At 46.7% G+C, this 17,261-nt stretch overlaps 1 protein-coding gene across 6 annotated transcripts in view; it reads right to left on the bottom strand.

Annotated features, from left to right (window-relative positions):
* Positions 1-12,102, bottom strand: part of LOC149307249 (CUGBP Elav-like family member 4) — a 199,471-nt gene extending 187,369 nt beyond the window's left edge. For 3 of the 6 annotated variants that reach the window (XM_089538736.1, XM_089538738.1, XM_089538734.1), the window contains exon 1: positions 11,836-12,038. In XM_089538736.1, coding sequence (XP_089394862.1) covers positions 11,836-11,980 — 145 coding nt within the window. In that variant the 5' untranslated portion in view covers positions 11,981-12,038. Of the gene's footprint in view, positions 1-11,835 lie in introns of all 6 variants that reach the window. The other 3 variants (XR_016282357.1, XM_089538737.1, XM_089538742.1) reach the window with 2 other exon arrangements.
* Positions 12,103-17,261: the final 5,159 nt, after the last annotated feature.

Raw genomic sequence — 17,261 nt, 5'->3', positions numbered from 1 at the left:
ACCCATTGGGTGACCTCAGGCAAATCACACTCTCTCAGCCCCAGAGGATAGCAATGACACACGCACACACACCCCAAGAAACTTGCCAAGAAAACCCAAGTATATTACAATACAAATTTAAAACAATGCAAAATATTAAAATACATAAATTTAAAATTTAAAAAACAATTAAAGCAGTAGCTAGAAGGTCCCAAGATCTGATGCCATAGCAGTGAGACAGAAAGAGATCCTCACACTTTGTGGCAGGTGTGGGGATATGTAAAAGCCTGCACCAAGGCATCTTCGACAGCTCCTTGAAAGTTCAAACCAAAAACATGTGGCTTTACCACCATAGTGTCAAAGAAGCTACCTTTCCCTGCTGCCTGTGAGTTGTTCCCTAGCACTGAGCCAGGCAGTTAAAGCGGTCTGAAACTGGGTTATTTCTGCAGTGTGTTTTGGAACACTGAGGACTTGAACCTGGCCCTCCCAAGTCCCAACCTGATACTCTATCCATTACACCAAATTTGCACAATGAGTAGTTCTGCAGAACCTCATTGGGACTGCAGAGACTCCCCCCCCCCCCCCCCCCAGCATACACAGTTGGCTGTGAATCAAAAGGCACAGAGAGAAGGATTGCTCAGGAGTGACTCACCCTCATGTGTTCTTACTCCCAGGAGAAGCTCACTTAAGGTTTTTCTTAAGCTTGCATTGTGATGAATAAGATCTGCACCCCCCACCTCCACCATTCATGCAACTGAAGAAAATTACCATTTTGGACTGCAGCACTCATAATCCATGGACCATGGATGCAGAGGAGCGGGCTCAAACGCCCCCCAACCCCCCCCCCCCCAGAGTAGATGGAGAGTCTGACTCTCCCTTGAAATGATCTGCCAAAATTGGATCAAGATTCCTACGTAGTTGATCTGTCCTCAGGAAATATTAATCAGACATGTATGAAACACCAATAATTATTAACACAGCTATTGTGATTGAGCCTTCCCAGGAATAATGCAGGTTGCCTGCAGTCTGCACACTGACTGGGGAGTAAGCACACTTACTGTGCATGCTTACTTGGGAGAAAATGGCACTGAACATATGGGGGACACACTAATAAATATACATTGTGCTTGTAAGAGTATTTATTATTTAATCATTTTTCAGGGATAAAATGAGGGAAATAATTAGGCCTGATAGTATCTGCAAGCAGGCAAAACAACATCCCGCATTGAAGTTGTTGTTGTGTACCTTCACATCATTTCCGACTTGTGGGTACCCTAAGGTGAAACTACTATGGGGTTTTCTTGGCAAGAGTTGTTCAGAGGTTTGCCATTGCCTTCCCCTGAGGCTGAGGTCACCCAGTGGGTTTCATGTTTGAGCTGGACATTGAACCCTGGTCTCCAGAGTCACTGAAACTGCTATGCCACATGTTCAAGACCTCCACTTTAAACATAGTTCTGGGTCCCTTCCAGAATCTATTTACTTGTAGATCCAGTGGCTATGCTGACTGGGGAAATAGTGGGCATCAGGGGATTCTGGGAGCTGTAGTCCAAACATGAAGGTTTCTTAGCTGTGCATTCATGTCACATGCATGCAAAACTATTGTAAAAACATAGAGGCTTGGCTTGATGCTTATGTTTTATGAAAATGAAAAGGAGTAGAAACACTTTGTTAGCCCTGCAGTAAAAAGGAGCAACAACAACACTGCTAGGTTCGTCAGATGCCATCTACCTCATTAGCATCGTTTGTGTTAGTTTTTTTTAATTAGACCCTATATAAAGCTTTCCAAAATGATATTAAAACAGCAGCAAAACAGTTTCCCTTTGAAAATGTAAATATTTAATGAACAAAATTTGACATTGATGCATTTTTAATATTGGCACAATTAAATCTGCCAGATGATTAAGTATTAATAGCTCTTAATAAGTGCAGCCATCTCAACTTTGAGTAGAAAAAGCTCAAGAGCAGAGGGAAGCAAGGCTTGCAGCTAGAAGAGCAAAGAGAGATTGAAGGGCCGACCGACAGACAGACAAGTGCTCTGGGCTGCGGCAGATTTGGTTCACTCAAAACAATCCTCAAACCCCTGTTCCATTGAGTTGTTAAGAAGGAAGCCACAAAAACGACAAATTTGGATACGCTGCCGAAAATCAGGCAGCATCTTAAGGAGATGAATGACAACACTTAATTGCATGGATCGAGTAACATATTGAAATAGCGAAGGGATCTAAACATGATTTTGAGCTTGTATAGTTACAAATCTCTGGGACATGCCCGAGCAGAACATGACAAGCATAGATGTTAAAAGTCCTTTTATGTCGCATCTGCACTTCAGAAATAATCCAGTTTGACACCACTTTAACTGCCATGGCTTAGTGCTATTGAATGCTAGCATTTGTAGTTTGTTGTGGCACCAGAGCTCTCCGACAGACAAGGTGAAATAGCTCACAAAACTACAGATCCCAGCACTCCATGTCATTGAGCTCTGGCAGTTAAAATGGTGTCAAACTGGATTATTTGCAGTGCGGATGCAGCCCTAGTAAAAGAAATGAAATGATGGAGGCTCACAGAACAGCACCTGAGTTTACAATGATGGGGGAGAGAGATCAGCACTCCTTGCTGTCTTTCCAAGCTAAAATATTTTTGTGCCTCTAGGCCTTCAAAAATAGTTGAGGTTGGGCTCTTAATGTTGTGTGGTGCTGCTTTTGAAATTTTTAAAGGGTCTACATATTGTTTTATTTTTATAGCTTCTATGCATTTTAGTATTTTTCATTGTATTAATATGTATTGTTTCAAGCACTTTTATCTGTTTAATTGCATTTTATTCTTTTAATGAGTGATGTATTTTAATACCGTCCTAGTTTAATTCTATTTTAATGTTCACTTTTGTATGTTTTCAGTTGTATGGTTCTTTTCATTTGTAAGCTGCCTTGTGTCCCAATTGTGAGGGAAGGGGAGAAGCATCTAAATAAATCTAGTAGTAGCGTGGCGTAGTGCTTTGAGTGTTGGACTATGACTCTGGAGACTTGGGTTCGATTCCCAGCTCAGCCATGAAATCCACTGGGTGACCTTGGGCAAGTCACATGCTCTCAACCTCAGAGGAAATCAATGGCAAACCTTCTCTGAACAGATCTTGCCAAGAAAACCCTGCGATAGGTTTGCCTTAGGGTCATTGTGAGTCAGAAATGACTTGAAGGCACACAACAACAACAACACCAACAACAACTCCCCACGATGGAAATGCAGAGAGCACGTTGCCCTAACCTGGCACTGTCTGGATGAGTGACACTACAGCTCCCATTACTCACAGCCAGTATGATGATGCTGGGTGATGGGAGTTCTTAGAATGCACTTAATGCAGCAGGAGAGTTCATGCATCTTGAGATTATCACGTGTGCCTTCCTATCCCCTTTAAGCCAAATGTCATGTCACTTTCAATCAACCCTAGTGTCAAACCACCTTCCCCATCAGTCCCAAGGTCTGTTATGTCAAATATGACATCTATATTTATTTATCATGAGGACAATTCCCCCCCCCCCCCAAACCAGCACTCCTCTTTCACTGCTGTTTAGTAGCAGAGATAGTCTACTTGCTTGCTTTGGTACAGAGAGGAAAGTTATCCAAAACTTGGCATGCCTGTCTTTTCTTATCGTTTGCTTCCATCTTTTCATGCATACCCTTGATCCTGAGGCCTCATGGCTGAGGAATCCTTGGCCTTTGCAAAGTTCTCCAATTCTCATAACTTCTTTCTGTTGACCAAGTTGGCTGGGGCTTCTAAGAACTGAATTGTTAAACATCTGGAGTCTAGTGTTGTTTTTAAGGCCATTGCCTGGGACATCTGAGAAACTGAAGAAACTAGACTGAACTCTTCTTTTTGACTACATTCCACACATTCATTCTGCAGCACAGAAGAGAGCATCCTTTACCACAATCTTGCTACGTCTATCTATCTATCTATCTATCTATCTATCTATCTATCTAGTGCTCTGCTTTTCTCCCAGTATGAGACCAAAGGCAGCTTCAAAACAGCAGCTCTAAAGGTGCATCTATGCTACAGTAATAATGCAGTTCAACAACCACTTTAAGTGCTTGGGCTCCATCCTATGGAATACTGGGATTTGTAATTTGGCAAGGTCTTTAACCTTGTCTGATGAAGAATGTTGGTGCCTCACAAAACTACAAATCCCAGCATTCTATAGAATGGAGCCATGGCAGTTAAAATGGTGTCAAACTGCATTATTTCTACAGTGTAGCTGCCCCCTAGGAGAAAGTTACAAAAGCAAGAGAACAGTTTGCATGATAATAGGGTTGGGGAATCTGGATGTGTTTGAACTCTAGCACCCACAACCCCATTGCACTGCCCATACTAGCTGAATAGAAAAGAATTAAGGCATAATCTCTTCCACTATACATAATCCAAAATCCTAACTCCAGCCTGCACCATTTTATGTTCCACCCTACATCACTCACAATAAGAAAGCAAACTTACATTCCATGGAGAGCCAATGTGGTGTAATGGTTTGAGCATTGGACTGTGACTCTGAAGATCAATTCCCACTGGGCCATGGAAACTCACTAGGTGACCTTAGGCAAGTCACACACTCTCTGCCCCAGAAAACCCTGTGATAGGGTTGGTATAAGTCGGAAATGACTTGAAGGCACACAGCAACAGCACATTTATATTCCATTGGACACCAACAACTGAATCATAGAATCCTAGAGTTGGAAGAGACCACAGGGGCCATCCAGTCCAACCTTGTGCCATGCAGGAACTCTCAATCAAAGCATGAAAATGTGACCCCTAACTACAATTATGGAAAGGTTTTACCAACTTCCCTGTGACTTACTGCCAGAGAAACATACACATGGAGTTACACACCTGTATACAATTATATCATTGAACTAGCAGAAAGCACATTGGGCTTGCAGTTGTACATTTTCAGAATTAGCACAAGAGTAGTACTCAATATTATTTATATCACAGAAGCAGCTGTGCAAAGCTGTGGCACAAAACGGTGGGCAGGTGATACTTATATACATGGGTGCATAACCAGTTGTGCAGGTGCTTCTTCAACCTCTTGAGCAACCTCTTGCACAAGTGGTTTGCACAAACACGTAAACCAATGTATCTGGACTAGCGGTGATTTTATTCTACTATCATGTTATTTTTAGGCTATTACTGTAGATGGAAATATTATGTGTGTCTGAGTGTTGGACTATGACTCTGGACACCAGGGTTGGATTCCCCGCTCAGCCAAAAAACCCACTGGAGGTTCTTGGGCAAGTCACAGTCTCTCAGCCTCAGGAGAAGGCAATGGCAAATCTTCTCTGAACAAATCTGGCCAAGAAAATCCCATGTATGTTTGCTTTAGAGTCTGTCATACATTCGCCATAGATTTGTCCTAGAGTCTGCCGTAAGTTGGAAACAACAACAATTTGAGAGTAAGTCTTCTGGGTCCTCTGAAGGAAGTTCGACAGGGTTCAGTAGGGCTTGCTCCCAGGCACAGATACATAAGGACTTCTGGGATAGAAAAATAAAGTTGCTTTGAGTAGAACACGGTGATCTATACTCCCTCATTTAAAAGACAGAAGAAAGTGTTCAGCTTTTAAATTCTAAGTGAAGCTAATGGAATAGACAAGTGATGTGCAGTCTTTGGTCCTCCAAATGTTCTGAACTTTAGGTTCTGGAATCCATGGCCACTGGGGTTTCCAAGAGCTGATCTCCAACATATCTGGCCCACTAAAATAGTAGACACCTAGATCTATGCAAAAGATGAAGAAAAGTGCCCAGACCTATCCAGAAGAGGGAGGGAAATGGACTTGTTTTCTCTATTGAGACATCCACTTCCTCTCTTCTTCTTTTTACATGCCATTTTTTAAACTGTTACTAGAAATCACCAACAGGTACACATCTAGGACATCTCCCATCCTCTGTCAACACACTCCTTCCTTGACAATTGGCTTTTATCCCTTGCTGAGATGAACATTATGATGCTTTATGAGCACTTCTGCTGTCTTTCTAACAGCGTGCTGAGAAAGAATTGTATAAAACAATACCTGAGCAGCCAAAACATTGTACAAGGGAATCGGGTTTGGGAAACAGTCTCACAAAAAGTGCAGTTACAAGCAGGCTGTAACTGTAGAATCTGTAGAATAGATTCTGGGATTTGTAGTTTGGTGTGAAGGTACTTACAGATTTCTCTCCAATAGAGCTTGCTGGTATGCTCTGACAGAATCCTAAGTATCTCATGAAACTCATGAAACTACAAATTCCAGGATACCATAGAGTGGATCATATTGGTATCGTATGGCTATAACTGTATAGTGTGGATATACCCAAGGAGGTCCATGATCCTTCTTGTCTATTGAATGATATGTTTGTGGAAAGAAGGGTAACTAGACCATTGGGTCAGAAATCCATCAAAGAAACAAACTATATATGCCACCGGGTGTTAGCCACACTGCAGAAATAAAGCATTGACACCACTTTAACTGCCATGACTCTATCCTATAGGATCTTGAGATCTGTAGTTTGGTGAGCTACCAGAGCTCTCCAGACTGAACATTTCACCAAATGCCAGGATTCCACTGGATGGAGCTATGACAGTTAAAATGCTTTAAACTTGCTTCATTTCTGCAGTGTGGGTACATCCCTACACCATGCAGACTTTTCAAGCTCATTTGGTTTCTCTTAATCTTCTACACAGTGGGCACTCCACATTTGCTGGGGTTAGGGGCACAGGACCCCCATGAAAGTGGAAAATACGAAAATAAAACAACAACACATTTTTTAAACTTGTGATGACACCTCTCTAGGAACCTCTAGGTCCCCCAGCACAACTCTGTGGTCAACATCTTCTGGAAATTGACCACAGAATCACACTGGAGGACCTTCAAATACTAAGAGAAGTGTTTTGTCTAGTAACCTCTAAGTCTTGCAGTGCAACTCTATGATCAACTTCCGGCAGAGTTGCGCTGGAGGACCTATAGAGAACATATCAATCAAATCTGAAAATAATCAAATCTGCAAAAGTCAAAGTTGCAAATGAGGAGGACTGACCGTGTTTAGTTCTAATGGACACTGTATTGTATCTTGCTATATTTGCAACAGTCCGTGGCTAAAACCAATAAAAGATTTTGGATACTAGAATTGGCTTCCTCACTCATTCAGCAAGGGGCAAGGGAATCAGACCCTCTCCTCTGTCGCTCTGCTAAGACTTCTAGCTCCAGCCTCTGCTGAGATCTGTTTCCTAGTCAGCTTCCATGCATCAGCCGCTCCTCCCATGGCACACAACACTCATTCATACGTATATGCAGTTGCCGACTTGTGTGACACACAAATGCAGTGGAACAAATTTTGCAAAGGGATAAAAAAAAAAACACCTTCCTAGCCATATCCAACCCTTCCTCTCCATTCATTCATGTCTATTTTACTGTCTGTTTACAAATTTCTCCTCTTCCCCCTCCCTCACCACGCACCCCTCCAGGTTGCACATTCATTCTCTCACACATTTACACTATTTTCTCACACACCCACACACTTTCCTTACACAGCCCAGCATTTTACCCAAGCAGTGTGACCCTGTCCTGTTTTTTAAGGTTTTCGGAACGGAGAAAGCTCCAGACTGGCAAGCAGGTTATTATTTCATTTTTGCATCTTTGCAGGTATGTTTTGAATAAGACCGGGAAAGACTCATATTAGGGTGAAGAAGGATAACCTCGTCAGTTACGACCGTCAAAATGTGACTACTATGAAGACGATGACAAAATGATAAAGTTTAGAATGTAAAATGAATACATCCAGGAAAAGAAAAGGGAAGCTATATAAGACCCTATTAAGCTAGATGGCTATAAAGCAAGACTCTTCTGATGGACAGATCCTCAGAGAACTAAGTACTGAGTAGTCTTGATGGTCCCAAACATTGGGGCCTGATCATTTCTCAGCTAGCCAGCGAGAAGCATTGGACTACAACTCTGGAGACCAGGGTTCATATCCCCATTCGGCCATGGAAACCCACCTTGGGCAAGTCACACTCTCTCAGCCTCATAGGATGGCAATGGCAAGCTCCCACTGAAGAAGCCTGCTATGAAAACCCCATAATAGCTTCGCCTTAAGATCACCATAAGTCTGAAATGACTTGAAGGCACACAACAACAGTTAAAAGCAGGCTTTTAAACTTAATAATCAGGATAGGGTGGTTTTATATTTGGTGTGTATTTTAGTTATGTTTTAATGTTTTGTATGCTTTTAATGTTAATTTTATACTGTTTTTATTAGATGATTTAAAGTGTTTCTCAATTTTTAAATAAACAACAACAACAGCAGTTCCCTCCACTGAATCTGGGTGGGGGTTTGACCCTCTCTGCCCTGTTGCTATTAGAGGGGTACAATAATAGTGGGCAACTTACCGAAGCTGGAAGGGAGCCACATTGGGCCACTTGAGCCCCCATGGGTGCCACAATCCCAATCTGTCCTTATCTAGGATTGCAACACTAATGATTTCAATATGAAGAATCAGTTATTGCAGGGTGGTGGTGGTCTTGCTTACTAGGTATACTAACCTCCTGCTGTGCAAAGTTGGAGATGGGTAGAGATCTGTAATTTAAGCATCCTTCTTCTTCCTACTCTCTCAGCCTCAGGGCAAGGCAAGGGCAAACCTCCTCTGGACAAACCTTGCCAAGAAAACCCCATGATGATAGGCCATGACAGGTTAACCTTAGGGCAAGGTGACCAGGTTCCTAACCACACAGGAGGATAAGACAGCGCAAAAATGTAGGACATTCAAGAAAAATGGAGAGACACAATAAAATAAAAGCTAAAAATGCTCATATAAATTCATGCCTCTTTAGTCCTGCTTAAAATGGAGTTGGAATTCCTCCTGGACAGATGGTTGAAATGTAGGCAACGTCCTGGAAAAGGAAGGTGTCTGGTCACCCCGCTTTAGGGTTGGCATAAGTCGGAAAGAACTTGAAGGCCCACCATAAAAGACTCTAGAGAGAAGGGTTGAAATCACCGCTTGGCCATGGAACCCCACTGGGTGATCTGGGGCAAATCACACTCTCTCAGGGGAAGACAAAGGCAAACTCCCTCTGGAGAAACTTGACAAGAAAGCCCCAGGATAGGTTCGCCTTAGGGTTGCCATAACTCAAAAAGGACTTGAAGGCCCATAACACACACACACACACACACACACACACACACACACACACACACACCTCTTCTTTCATGGGTGTCTTCCCCTTCACCCATGAAAACCTCTTCTTCACTCCCTTTACCACCTAACTTTGTAGAGCCAGGATAGAATCATAGAGTTGGAAGAGAGACCCCAACGGCCATCCAGTCCAACCCCATTCTGCCATGCAGGAACTCAAAGCACCCCTGAGAGATGGCCATCCAGCCTCTGCTTAAAGACCTCCAAAGGAGTGTTCCACTTTCCAACAGCTCTTACTATTAAGAAGTTCCTCCTAAGGTTTAGGTGGGATCTCTTACATAAGATAATGGCTTATAAAAGATGTGGATGGGTTTTTTTGGGGGGGGGAGGAGTGGGGACTGGCTGGGGAAGTGGCCCCAGAGGCAGATCTAGTGTGGAAGATGGAAGGCATGGGCCTTTTCTCTTCCCGGGTGGATCTGTATGCGAATGCTCCCCTGGCTTTCCAGCCATCTGCTCTTCTCCACCTTCCCCTCCATCCCCTCTGCAATCCTCATGGTACAGAAGGCAGCCCCGAGGGCAGAAGGAGGAGTCGGTGGTGGAGGCATCCCTCACCCCCAACATGGTGGGGCTCTGGAGGGGGGAGACCCCCCCACACCCCCCATGTTTTTCTAGGGCTAGCCTTGAGCCTCTCTGTCCCAGGATCCACCTTGCTTAGAGGGGGCACCAGGAGGAGATCCCCGCTGCCTTCATTATGGGGAGCAGGGGGTGCGGACTGCACCAGGTGACACCTCAAGAGGCTGTGTAATTCAGTGGCATCATGAGGCAATGTGTGGAAGATGTGGACCACACTGGGTGACACTCTAAAAGAGGGTGGGTAATTCAGTGCTAGACATAAGCGACCAGGGAGTGTGGAGGATGTAGACTACACCAGGTGACACTCCAAGAAGATGTGTAAATTCAGTGTTAAGCATAAAGGGTCGTGGCATCATTAGGGAGAGTGCAGGGGGGTGGGCTGCACCCAGGGACACTTTTTGAGTCTGGGCAATTCAGTCCTAGGGCCCAGGTTGCTCCTGAGGGGGCTCAGGAGGAGGAGAGGGGTGGGCTTCTCTGGGGCAGGGCCTGAGCCTTTCTGTCCCATGTTGTTCTTAAAGGATCTTGGAAGGAGGCGATCCCCCTTCTCACCACTGTCAGGGTGGGCTTCTTGGGGGTTGGGTGGGCCTGAGCCTCTCGGTCCCAGGGTCTGTGTAGGGTCCATTAAAGGGGGTCCATTAAGGTCTATCAAAGGATCTTTGGAAGAGGAGGAGACCCCCCTCACCCCAACTGTCAGGGTGGACTTCTCTGAAGGTGGGTGGGCTTCAGCCTCCCTGTCCCAGAGTCCATTAGGGGAGCCCTGTAGGTTTCATTAAAGAGGGGATCCAGTAGGGTCCATCAAAGGGTCCCAGGAGGAGAAGGAGATTCCCCCCTCACCAAGCCCATCGTTGGGGCCGTTGTGGTGGGTGGCTTCTCTGAGGGTGGGTAGGCTTCAGCCTTTCTGTCAATTAGGGTCCATTTAAAGGGGGTCCCTACTGGGCCCATCAAAGGGTCTTCAGGAGGAGAAGGAGAGCCTCCTCATTCCCCTGCCATGGTGTGGGCTTCTCTGGGGGGTGGGCTTCAACCTCTCTGTCCCAGGGTCCCTGTAGGGTATATTAAAGGGGGGATCCATTATGGTCTATTAAAGGGCCTTGGAGAGAGGTGACCCCCCCTCACCACTGTTGGGGCCGTCAGGGTGGGCTTCTCTGTGGGGTTGGTGGGCTTCAGCCTCTATCCCAGGATCCCTGTAAGGTCCATTAAAGGGGGGTCCCTACAGGGTCCGTTAAAGGATCTTGGGTGGTGGAGGAGGAGGCCCCATCCCCACCCCCTACCCTCCGGGTGGGCTTCTCTCGTGGCGAGTGGGCTTGAGCCTCTTTGTCCCAGAGTCCATTAGGGGGCCCCTGTAGAGTCCCTTCAAGGGGAGGGGTCCATTAAAAATGGCCTCCCCCTCAGCACCCCCCATCGTCGGGGCTGTCGGAGTGGTCGGGCTTCAGCCTTTCTGTCCAATGGTCCATTAAAGGGGGGGGGGGTCCATTAGGGTCCATTAAAGACGCCCCCCTCACTACCCCTGCCGTCGGGGTAGAGTTCTCTGGAGGAGGGGGGCTTGAGCCTCTCTATCCCAAGGTCTATTAGGGGGTCCCTGTAGGGTCCATTAAAAAAAAAAAACCTCGCCAGCTCCACCGTCGGAACCGTCGGGGTGGGGGGCTTCTCTGGGGGGTGAGGGGGGACTTGAGCCTCTCTGTCCCAGGTCCAAGGGCCTTGGGAGGAGGTGACCCCCCACCACCACCGTCGGGGCCGTCGTTGGAGCCTCACTGTCCCACCAGGGTCCATGAGGGGGTCCCTGTAGGGTCCATGAGAAGAGGATCCACGAGGGTCCATTCAAGGGCCCCGGGAGGAGAAGGAGATCCCCCACCCTCATCAGCCCCTCCGTCGGGGTGGGGGGGCTTTTCTGTGGGGGGCTCCAGTCTTTCTGTCCATGAGGGTCCCTCAAAGGCTCTCGAGAAGAAGAGGAGGAGGAGACCCCCCTCGGCGTAGACTTCTCTGGAGGTGGGTGGTCTTGAGCCTCTCCCTGCCGAGGCCCCTTGGGGGGGTCCCTGGGGGTCCCTTGGGGGGTCCCTTCCCCTCCGGGGCGCCTGCCTACCTTTGTGCATCCCGGTGAAGCGGTCCTTGAGGACGGTGAGCTCGTAGATCTTGCCGAACTCCTCGAAGAGGGGCTTGAGGTCGCCCTCCTCCAGGTTGCGCGGGATCTGCCCCACGAAGAGCTTGATGGCATCGTGGTCCTTCATGGCGATGGCGGCGGCGGCGGCGGCGGAGGAGGAGGAAGAGGAAGAGGAGGAAGAAGAGGAGGAGGAGGAGGAGGAGGGCGCTGCTGCTGCTGCTGCCGCTGATTCCGTGCGCCGGCGCCGCCGTCAAGCCGTTCATGGCGGTGGCGGCGGCGGCCGAGGAGCTGTTGGTGGTGCTGAAGGGGCTCGTGGCGGCGGCGGTGGCGGCCCTTCCCGCCTGCGGCGTCGGAGGAGGAGGAGGCGGCGGCAGGGGGAGGGGGGAGGCAGAGGGGGCAGAGGAGGAGGGGGAGGAGGGGGGTGCTGGGGATGATGATGATGATGATGATGGTGATGCTGGGGATGCTGCTGCTGGGGATGATGCTGCTGGGGCTGGGCTGGCCCGTTGGCCACAGTGGCCATGATGAGCCCCGCCGCCTCTGCCCCGCCCCAAGAGGAAGACCCCCTCCCGCCCCTCCCCCCCGGTGGCTCCCCCTGCCCCCCCCGATGACGTCACCCCCAGCCCTCCACTCCTCGCCTCCCATCGCCGTCCATCCAGCCAATCCGGGTGGCAGGCAGGGCAGAGGGTGGGGCCAGGCCTCCTCCCTGGAGGAGGAGGAGGAGGAGGAGGAGGCAGGGAAGGTATGATGCCGGGCTCCAGGGAGGCTCCAGGGGGTGAGGAGACAGCCTCAGATGGGATGTAATTCAGTGTTAGGCATAAAGGACAAGGGGCATCATGGGGGGGGGGGGGGGGGGCAGAGAGTGAGGATGGCACTGGGTGACAGTCTAAGAGGGGCACAATTCAGTGTTTTGTATAAAGGAACCGGGGGTCATGAGGGGAGGGGGTGTGGACTGTTGGGCATAAGGGGCCAGGGGAGTGTTAGGCATCAGGAGCCAATGGGGGAGTGAGGAGGGTGACAGCCTCAGAGGGGTGTAATTTAGTGTTAGGCATAAAGGGCAAGGGGCATCATGAGGGGGAGTGCAGAGAGTGAGGATTGCATCAGGTGACAGGCTAAGAGGGGGTGTAATTCAGTGTTAGGAGCCTTGCCATGGGGGTGCGGAGGGTGCAAATTGCACCGGGTGACTGCCTAAGAGAGATGTAATTCAGTATTTTGTATAAAGGACCCGAACGTCATTAGGGGGAGGGGGCAGGGTTGCACATGGAGGCACTCTAAGAGGACTGAAATTATACCAACAAAAGATGAATGGATAGTTAAATGAAATGAATTAGCAGTTATGGATAACCTGTCCATGTATGTTAATGGGAAAACTACCCAACAATATGAGGGGAAATGGAAGGAAGTTTCAAAATTATAGAAAAAAGAATAGGCAGAACTGATCTAAACTAAATTTTGGAATGAATATGTTTACATATATGGACATATACAGCATGGAAAACAACTGAATGCCTAGTAGGATAAGTTTTGAATTAGCATTGAAGTGGAAGGTAAACATAGATATGTATGAACTACAGATAGTATAGATAATGTTTGAACATACAATATGTCTTTGATTTTTATGTTACATTAAAACTCAATAAAATATTTTTAAAAAAAAGGAACTATAGGCATGTAAATAATTCTAGGCTGTGTGTATCATTGTGTTGTTGTTGTTAGAATAATAGAATCATGAAATTGTAGAGTTGGAAGAGACCACAACAGCAATCCAGTCCAACCTCCTGCCATGCAGGAACTCTTGTCAATCACAGTGCAGAAAGGGATAGAATTTAGAAACACAGCCTTGTTAATCTGGAATATCAGTATGCAAAGGGATCTTGTAGCACCTTTGAGACTAACAGGCTGTACAGACCAGTGTTATACCCTGGCCTTGGGGCAGACTGGGGTCATGGCATCTGCACGCCGGCCACCTCAACTCTGCCCCGTGATCAGTCAGCTGGCAGCATTATGCTGCGTCCTCAGCGCAAGGCTTACATGCACTGTGGCAAAGAAGCAGCAAAAAGCTGCCACCACTGTGGCTAGGGCACCCTTTCCGTGACACAAAAAAGAGCCACTTTTTACGGCTTCTTTTTGCACTGCAGAAAGGCCAAATTGGGGCCGTGGCATGTAGTTGCCGCGGCCCTAATCCGACGAGGAAAGGGGTGGCTGCAGGCTGCTCCAAAGGGGCAGTTTGTTGAGCCCCTAAGTGTGCAAAAGGAGTTAAAGCATAAGCTTTCATGGACTTGGTCAGATGTATGAGGAAAAGGTTCAGTCTAGAAAACGCCCCCCCCCCCCCTCTTTCCATTTAGTGAAAAGACTTTCTGAATTGGAAGGTGTGATGATGCCTCATGCTTATCCCTCATGTGAGCCATGCTACTTTCTGTAGTGGCAGGACTGTATGTTCCTGTGAGGCAAGTAGCTATGCTGATGGTAACATTGTTACTGGCGGAGTCTTCCAAGGCAGACGGGGTTTTGCTGAGGAGCCAAATGAAATGTGCCAAACAGTTACCAGGCAGGAGTGCTAGTGTGTACTAACTCTTCTGAGGAGGCAATAGGCACCATGGACTGCCAAGAAGACAAATAAATGGATCCAAAAGCAAACCAAATCTGAACTCTCCCTAGAAGTCAAAATGATAAAAATGTGGTTATCGTACTTCAGACACATCATGAGACAAGGTAACTTGTCGGAAAAGGCAATAACGCTCAGCAAAGTTGAAAGCAGTAGGAAAAGAAAAATATCACATTACAGATGGATTTACATAACAAAGAAAGACACAGCCTTGAACTGGGAAGACTGAGCAAAGCTTTTGGTGAAAGCTGTTGGAGGTTTCTCATTCACAGTTTCTGTAAATGAAATCCAGATTGTTAGCAAATAGCTACAGTAATACTTACACACATATAAGGTAACATTTTAAATGTACTTTATTACCCAAACTTGACATAAGCAAAGGATGAAAACGTTACTGCTTTGGACTGCAGCTCTCACACTCCCCTAGCCAGCATGCACAGAAGCTGAGCTGCATAATTGTCCTATTTTAAATTATTTAGATTTGCTGTTTTTACATCCCACCATTCTTGCTTGAGGGAACTCAAAACAAACAGGAAGGACCTAGCTTCTGCCTCTCTGTGGGTAGCAGTTGGCACCTTGCCCTCTCTCCAGTGGAGGCTGATGGTTCTGATATCAATGAAGTTGTAAATCTGCTGCAGGTTGTATTATGGAGGGTAGAGCAGCTATCCAAGGTGCTGAACTTATTTGGGGCGTATGGTTCAACGTCTTGCAAAGTGCCTTTAATGCCTGGACAAAATCCTGGACTGGATTTGTTGTCCTACTCACATAGAAGCCACCAGCTGACACCACATCTGTCAAATAAGTATGTATTTCTTCTAAGATCCAGACACTTGGCTCCTTTGCTTCCACCCAAGCAAACTTTAAAATCCAAGATGAACAAGAATCAGGATTGTAGAACTGAGTTCTTCTCCAGGAGCATTTTACATTAACATTTTGTTCTTTGTTTGTTATCAGAATTTGAAATAAACTGAAGATAAGACTTAGAATGAGAGAAATTAGAAACTAACCATTTGATCTATCCCTCAACCAGGAAGAAATTTACCTTATCATCTCAAAAACATGCATGGTCTGAGGTTGCCACGGGCAGCTCTATCAGCGTACTCACCTGCTAACAAGATATGGAACAAGAGAACAGCTGTGTACACTGAACTGAACTTGGATGACATTAAAACGCCTCCACTTTTCAGATGATTGATCTCAGAGGTGGTGTTGCCAGTTTCTTCCTCTGAAATACAGCCTACAGCACCTGGTATTTGTTAGTGATCTTCCATCCAAGTACTAATCAAGGCTGACCCGGCTTAGTTTCCAAGATCAAGGAACCCTGGTGGCACAGTGGTTAAATGTTGGTACTGCAGCCACAAGGATGTGAATTCAATCCCAAGGCTCCAAGGTTGACTCAGCCTTCCATCCTTTTTTAGGTTGGTAAAATGAGTACCCAGCTTGTTGGGGGCAAGTGGCCTACAGATTGTAAACTGCTTAGAGAATGCTGAGTTCACTGATAAGCAGTATAGAAATGTAAATGCTATTGCTATGCTATCAGACAAAATGTGGTGCCTAGGGTATTGAGGCAGCTGCTATAGGATGATGCATATCACTTGGATAATGAGCAAGTAAATGGAACTCTTAAAGATGCGGTGGCTCAAGTGGTTAAGGCACTGAGTCTGTTGATTGCAAGATGGGCAGGTTGGCAGTTCGAAGCCTGGGTGCCGCATGACAGGGTGAGCTCCCATCACTAGTCCCAGCTTCTGCCAACCTAACAGTTCGAAAGCATGCAAATGCAAATAGATAAATAGGTACCACTCTGGTTGGAAGGTAAACAGCATTCTGTGCAATCATGCTGGCCATATGATCACAGAGTAGTCTCTGACAATGCTGGCTCTTTGGCTTAGTAATGGAGATGAGCACCATCCCCTACGGTCAGACACGACTTGACATCCTTGTCGACGGGGAATACCTTTACCTTTTAAATGCAACCCTTACATTTTGGGTGACATTATTAGCACCTGTAACAGTTGATGTGAGGACAGAGTTGGCATTTGGGTTTGTGGCAGGGCAGGGTCTTTCCAAGCTATGACACATAGATCTTAGCTTCAGGCAGATGCCAGGGAGACCTAGGAACCAAGAGTTGTGCCAAAAAGTTTAGTTGAGCTAAAAAGATCAAGCCTAGGAATAGAGGTGAGGGTCAAAGTGAAATATGCCGAACTCAGGAAGAGTGACCAAAGCAGGAAGTTTTTCAGAGGTCTTCCTCTTCAAGGAAGATCCAATGGCTAACAGAGATGAATAGGGCTGGTCCAGAACTTTACAAGAAGTTTCTCTGAGGCATCAGTTTTCGTGTCTCACCAGCAGTTGCATACAAGAATGGAAGGTTTCACAGTTCTAGCCACATTGGCAGCCCACACAGTATTTCCCAATGACAAGCCTGTCATTTCTGTGCCTGCTGAGTGTGTGGCTGCTACTGCTGCAGCCGCAACATTACACACACCCATTTGGGCCACACTCATCCACCCACACCTCTATAAATACAGACTCCATGAATAGCAAACATCAGAGGCAACCTGTCGGTGAGGGATTGCGCCATGACCTGATTTAGTGGAAATCTTCTGATTCACATTTATTTTGAGCAGAGTTCTACAACTCCCAGAATTCTCCCCCACCCCAACCATCATGTACATTGCTGGTTAAATGTACCCAGCTTCATCATAGGGCATGGTTTCCAGACCTTTCATCATTTTGGTCACCCTCCTCTGGACATACTCCAGCTTGTCCACATCCCTCTTGAACTGTGATGCCCAGAACTGGACAC

Source organism: Sceloporus occidentalis, unplaced genomic scaffold (assembly GCF_023333645.1).
Source record: "Sceloporus occidentalis isolate IW3139 unplaced genomic scaffold, rSceOcc1.0.p SCAF_9, whole genome shotgun sequence".
In the NCBI taxonomy this organism is placed as follows: domain Eukaryota; kingdom Metazoa; phylum Chordata; class Lepidosauria; order Squamata; family Phrynosomatidae; genus Sceloporus; species Sceloporus occidentalis.
Note: the sequence above shows the minus strand (reverse complement) of the source record. Positions and strands in the feature narration are given on the sequence as shown.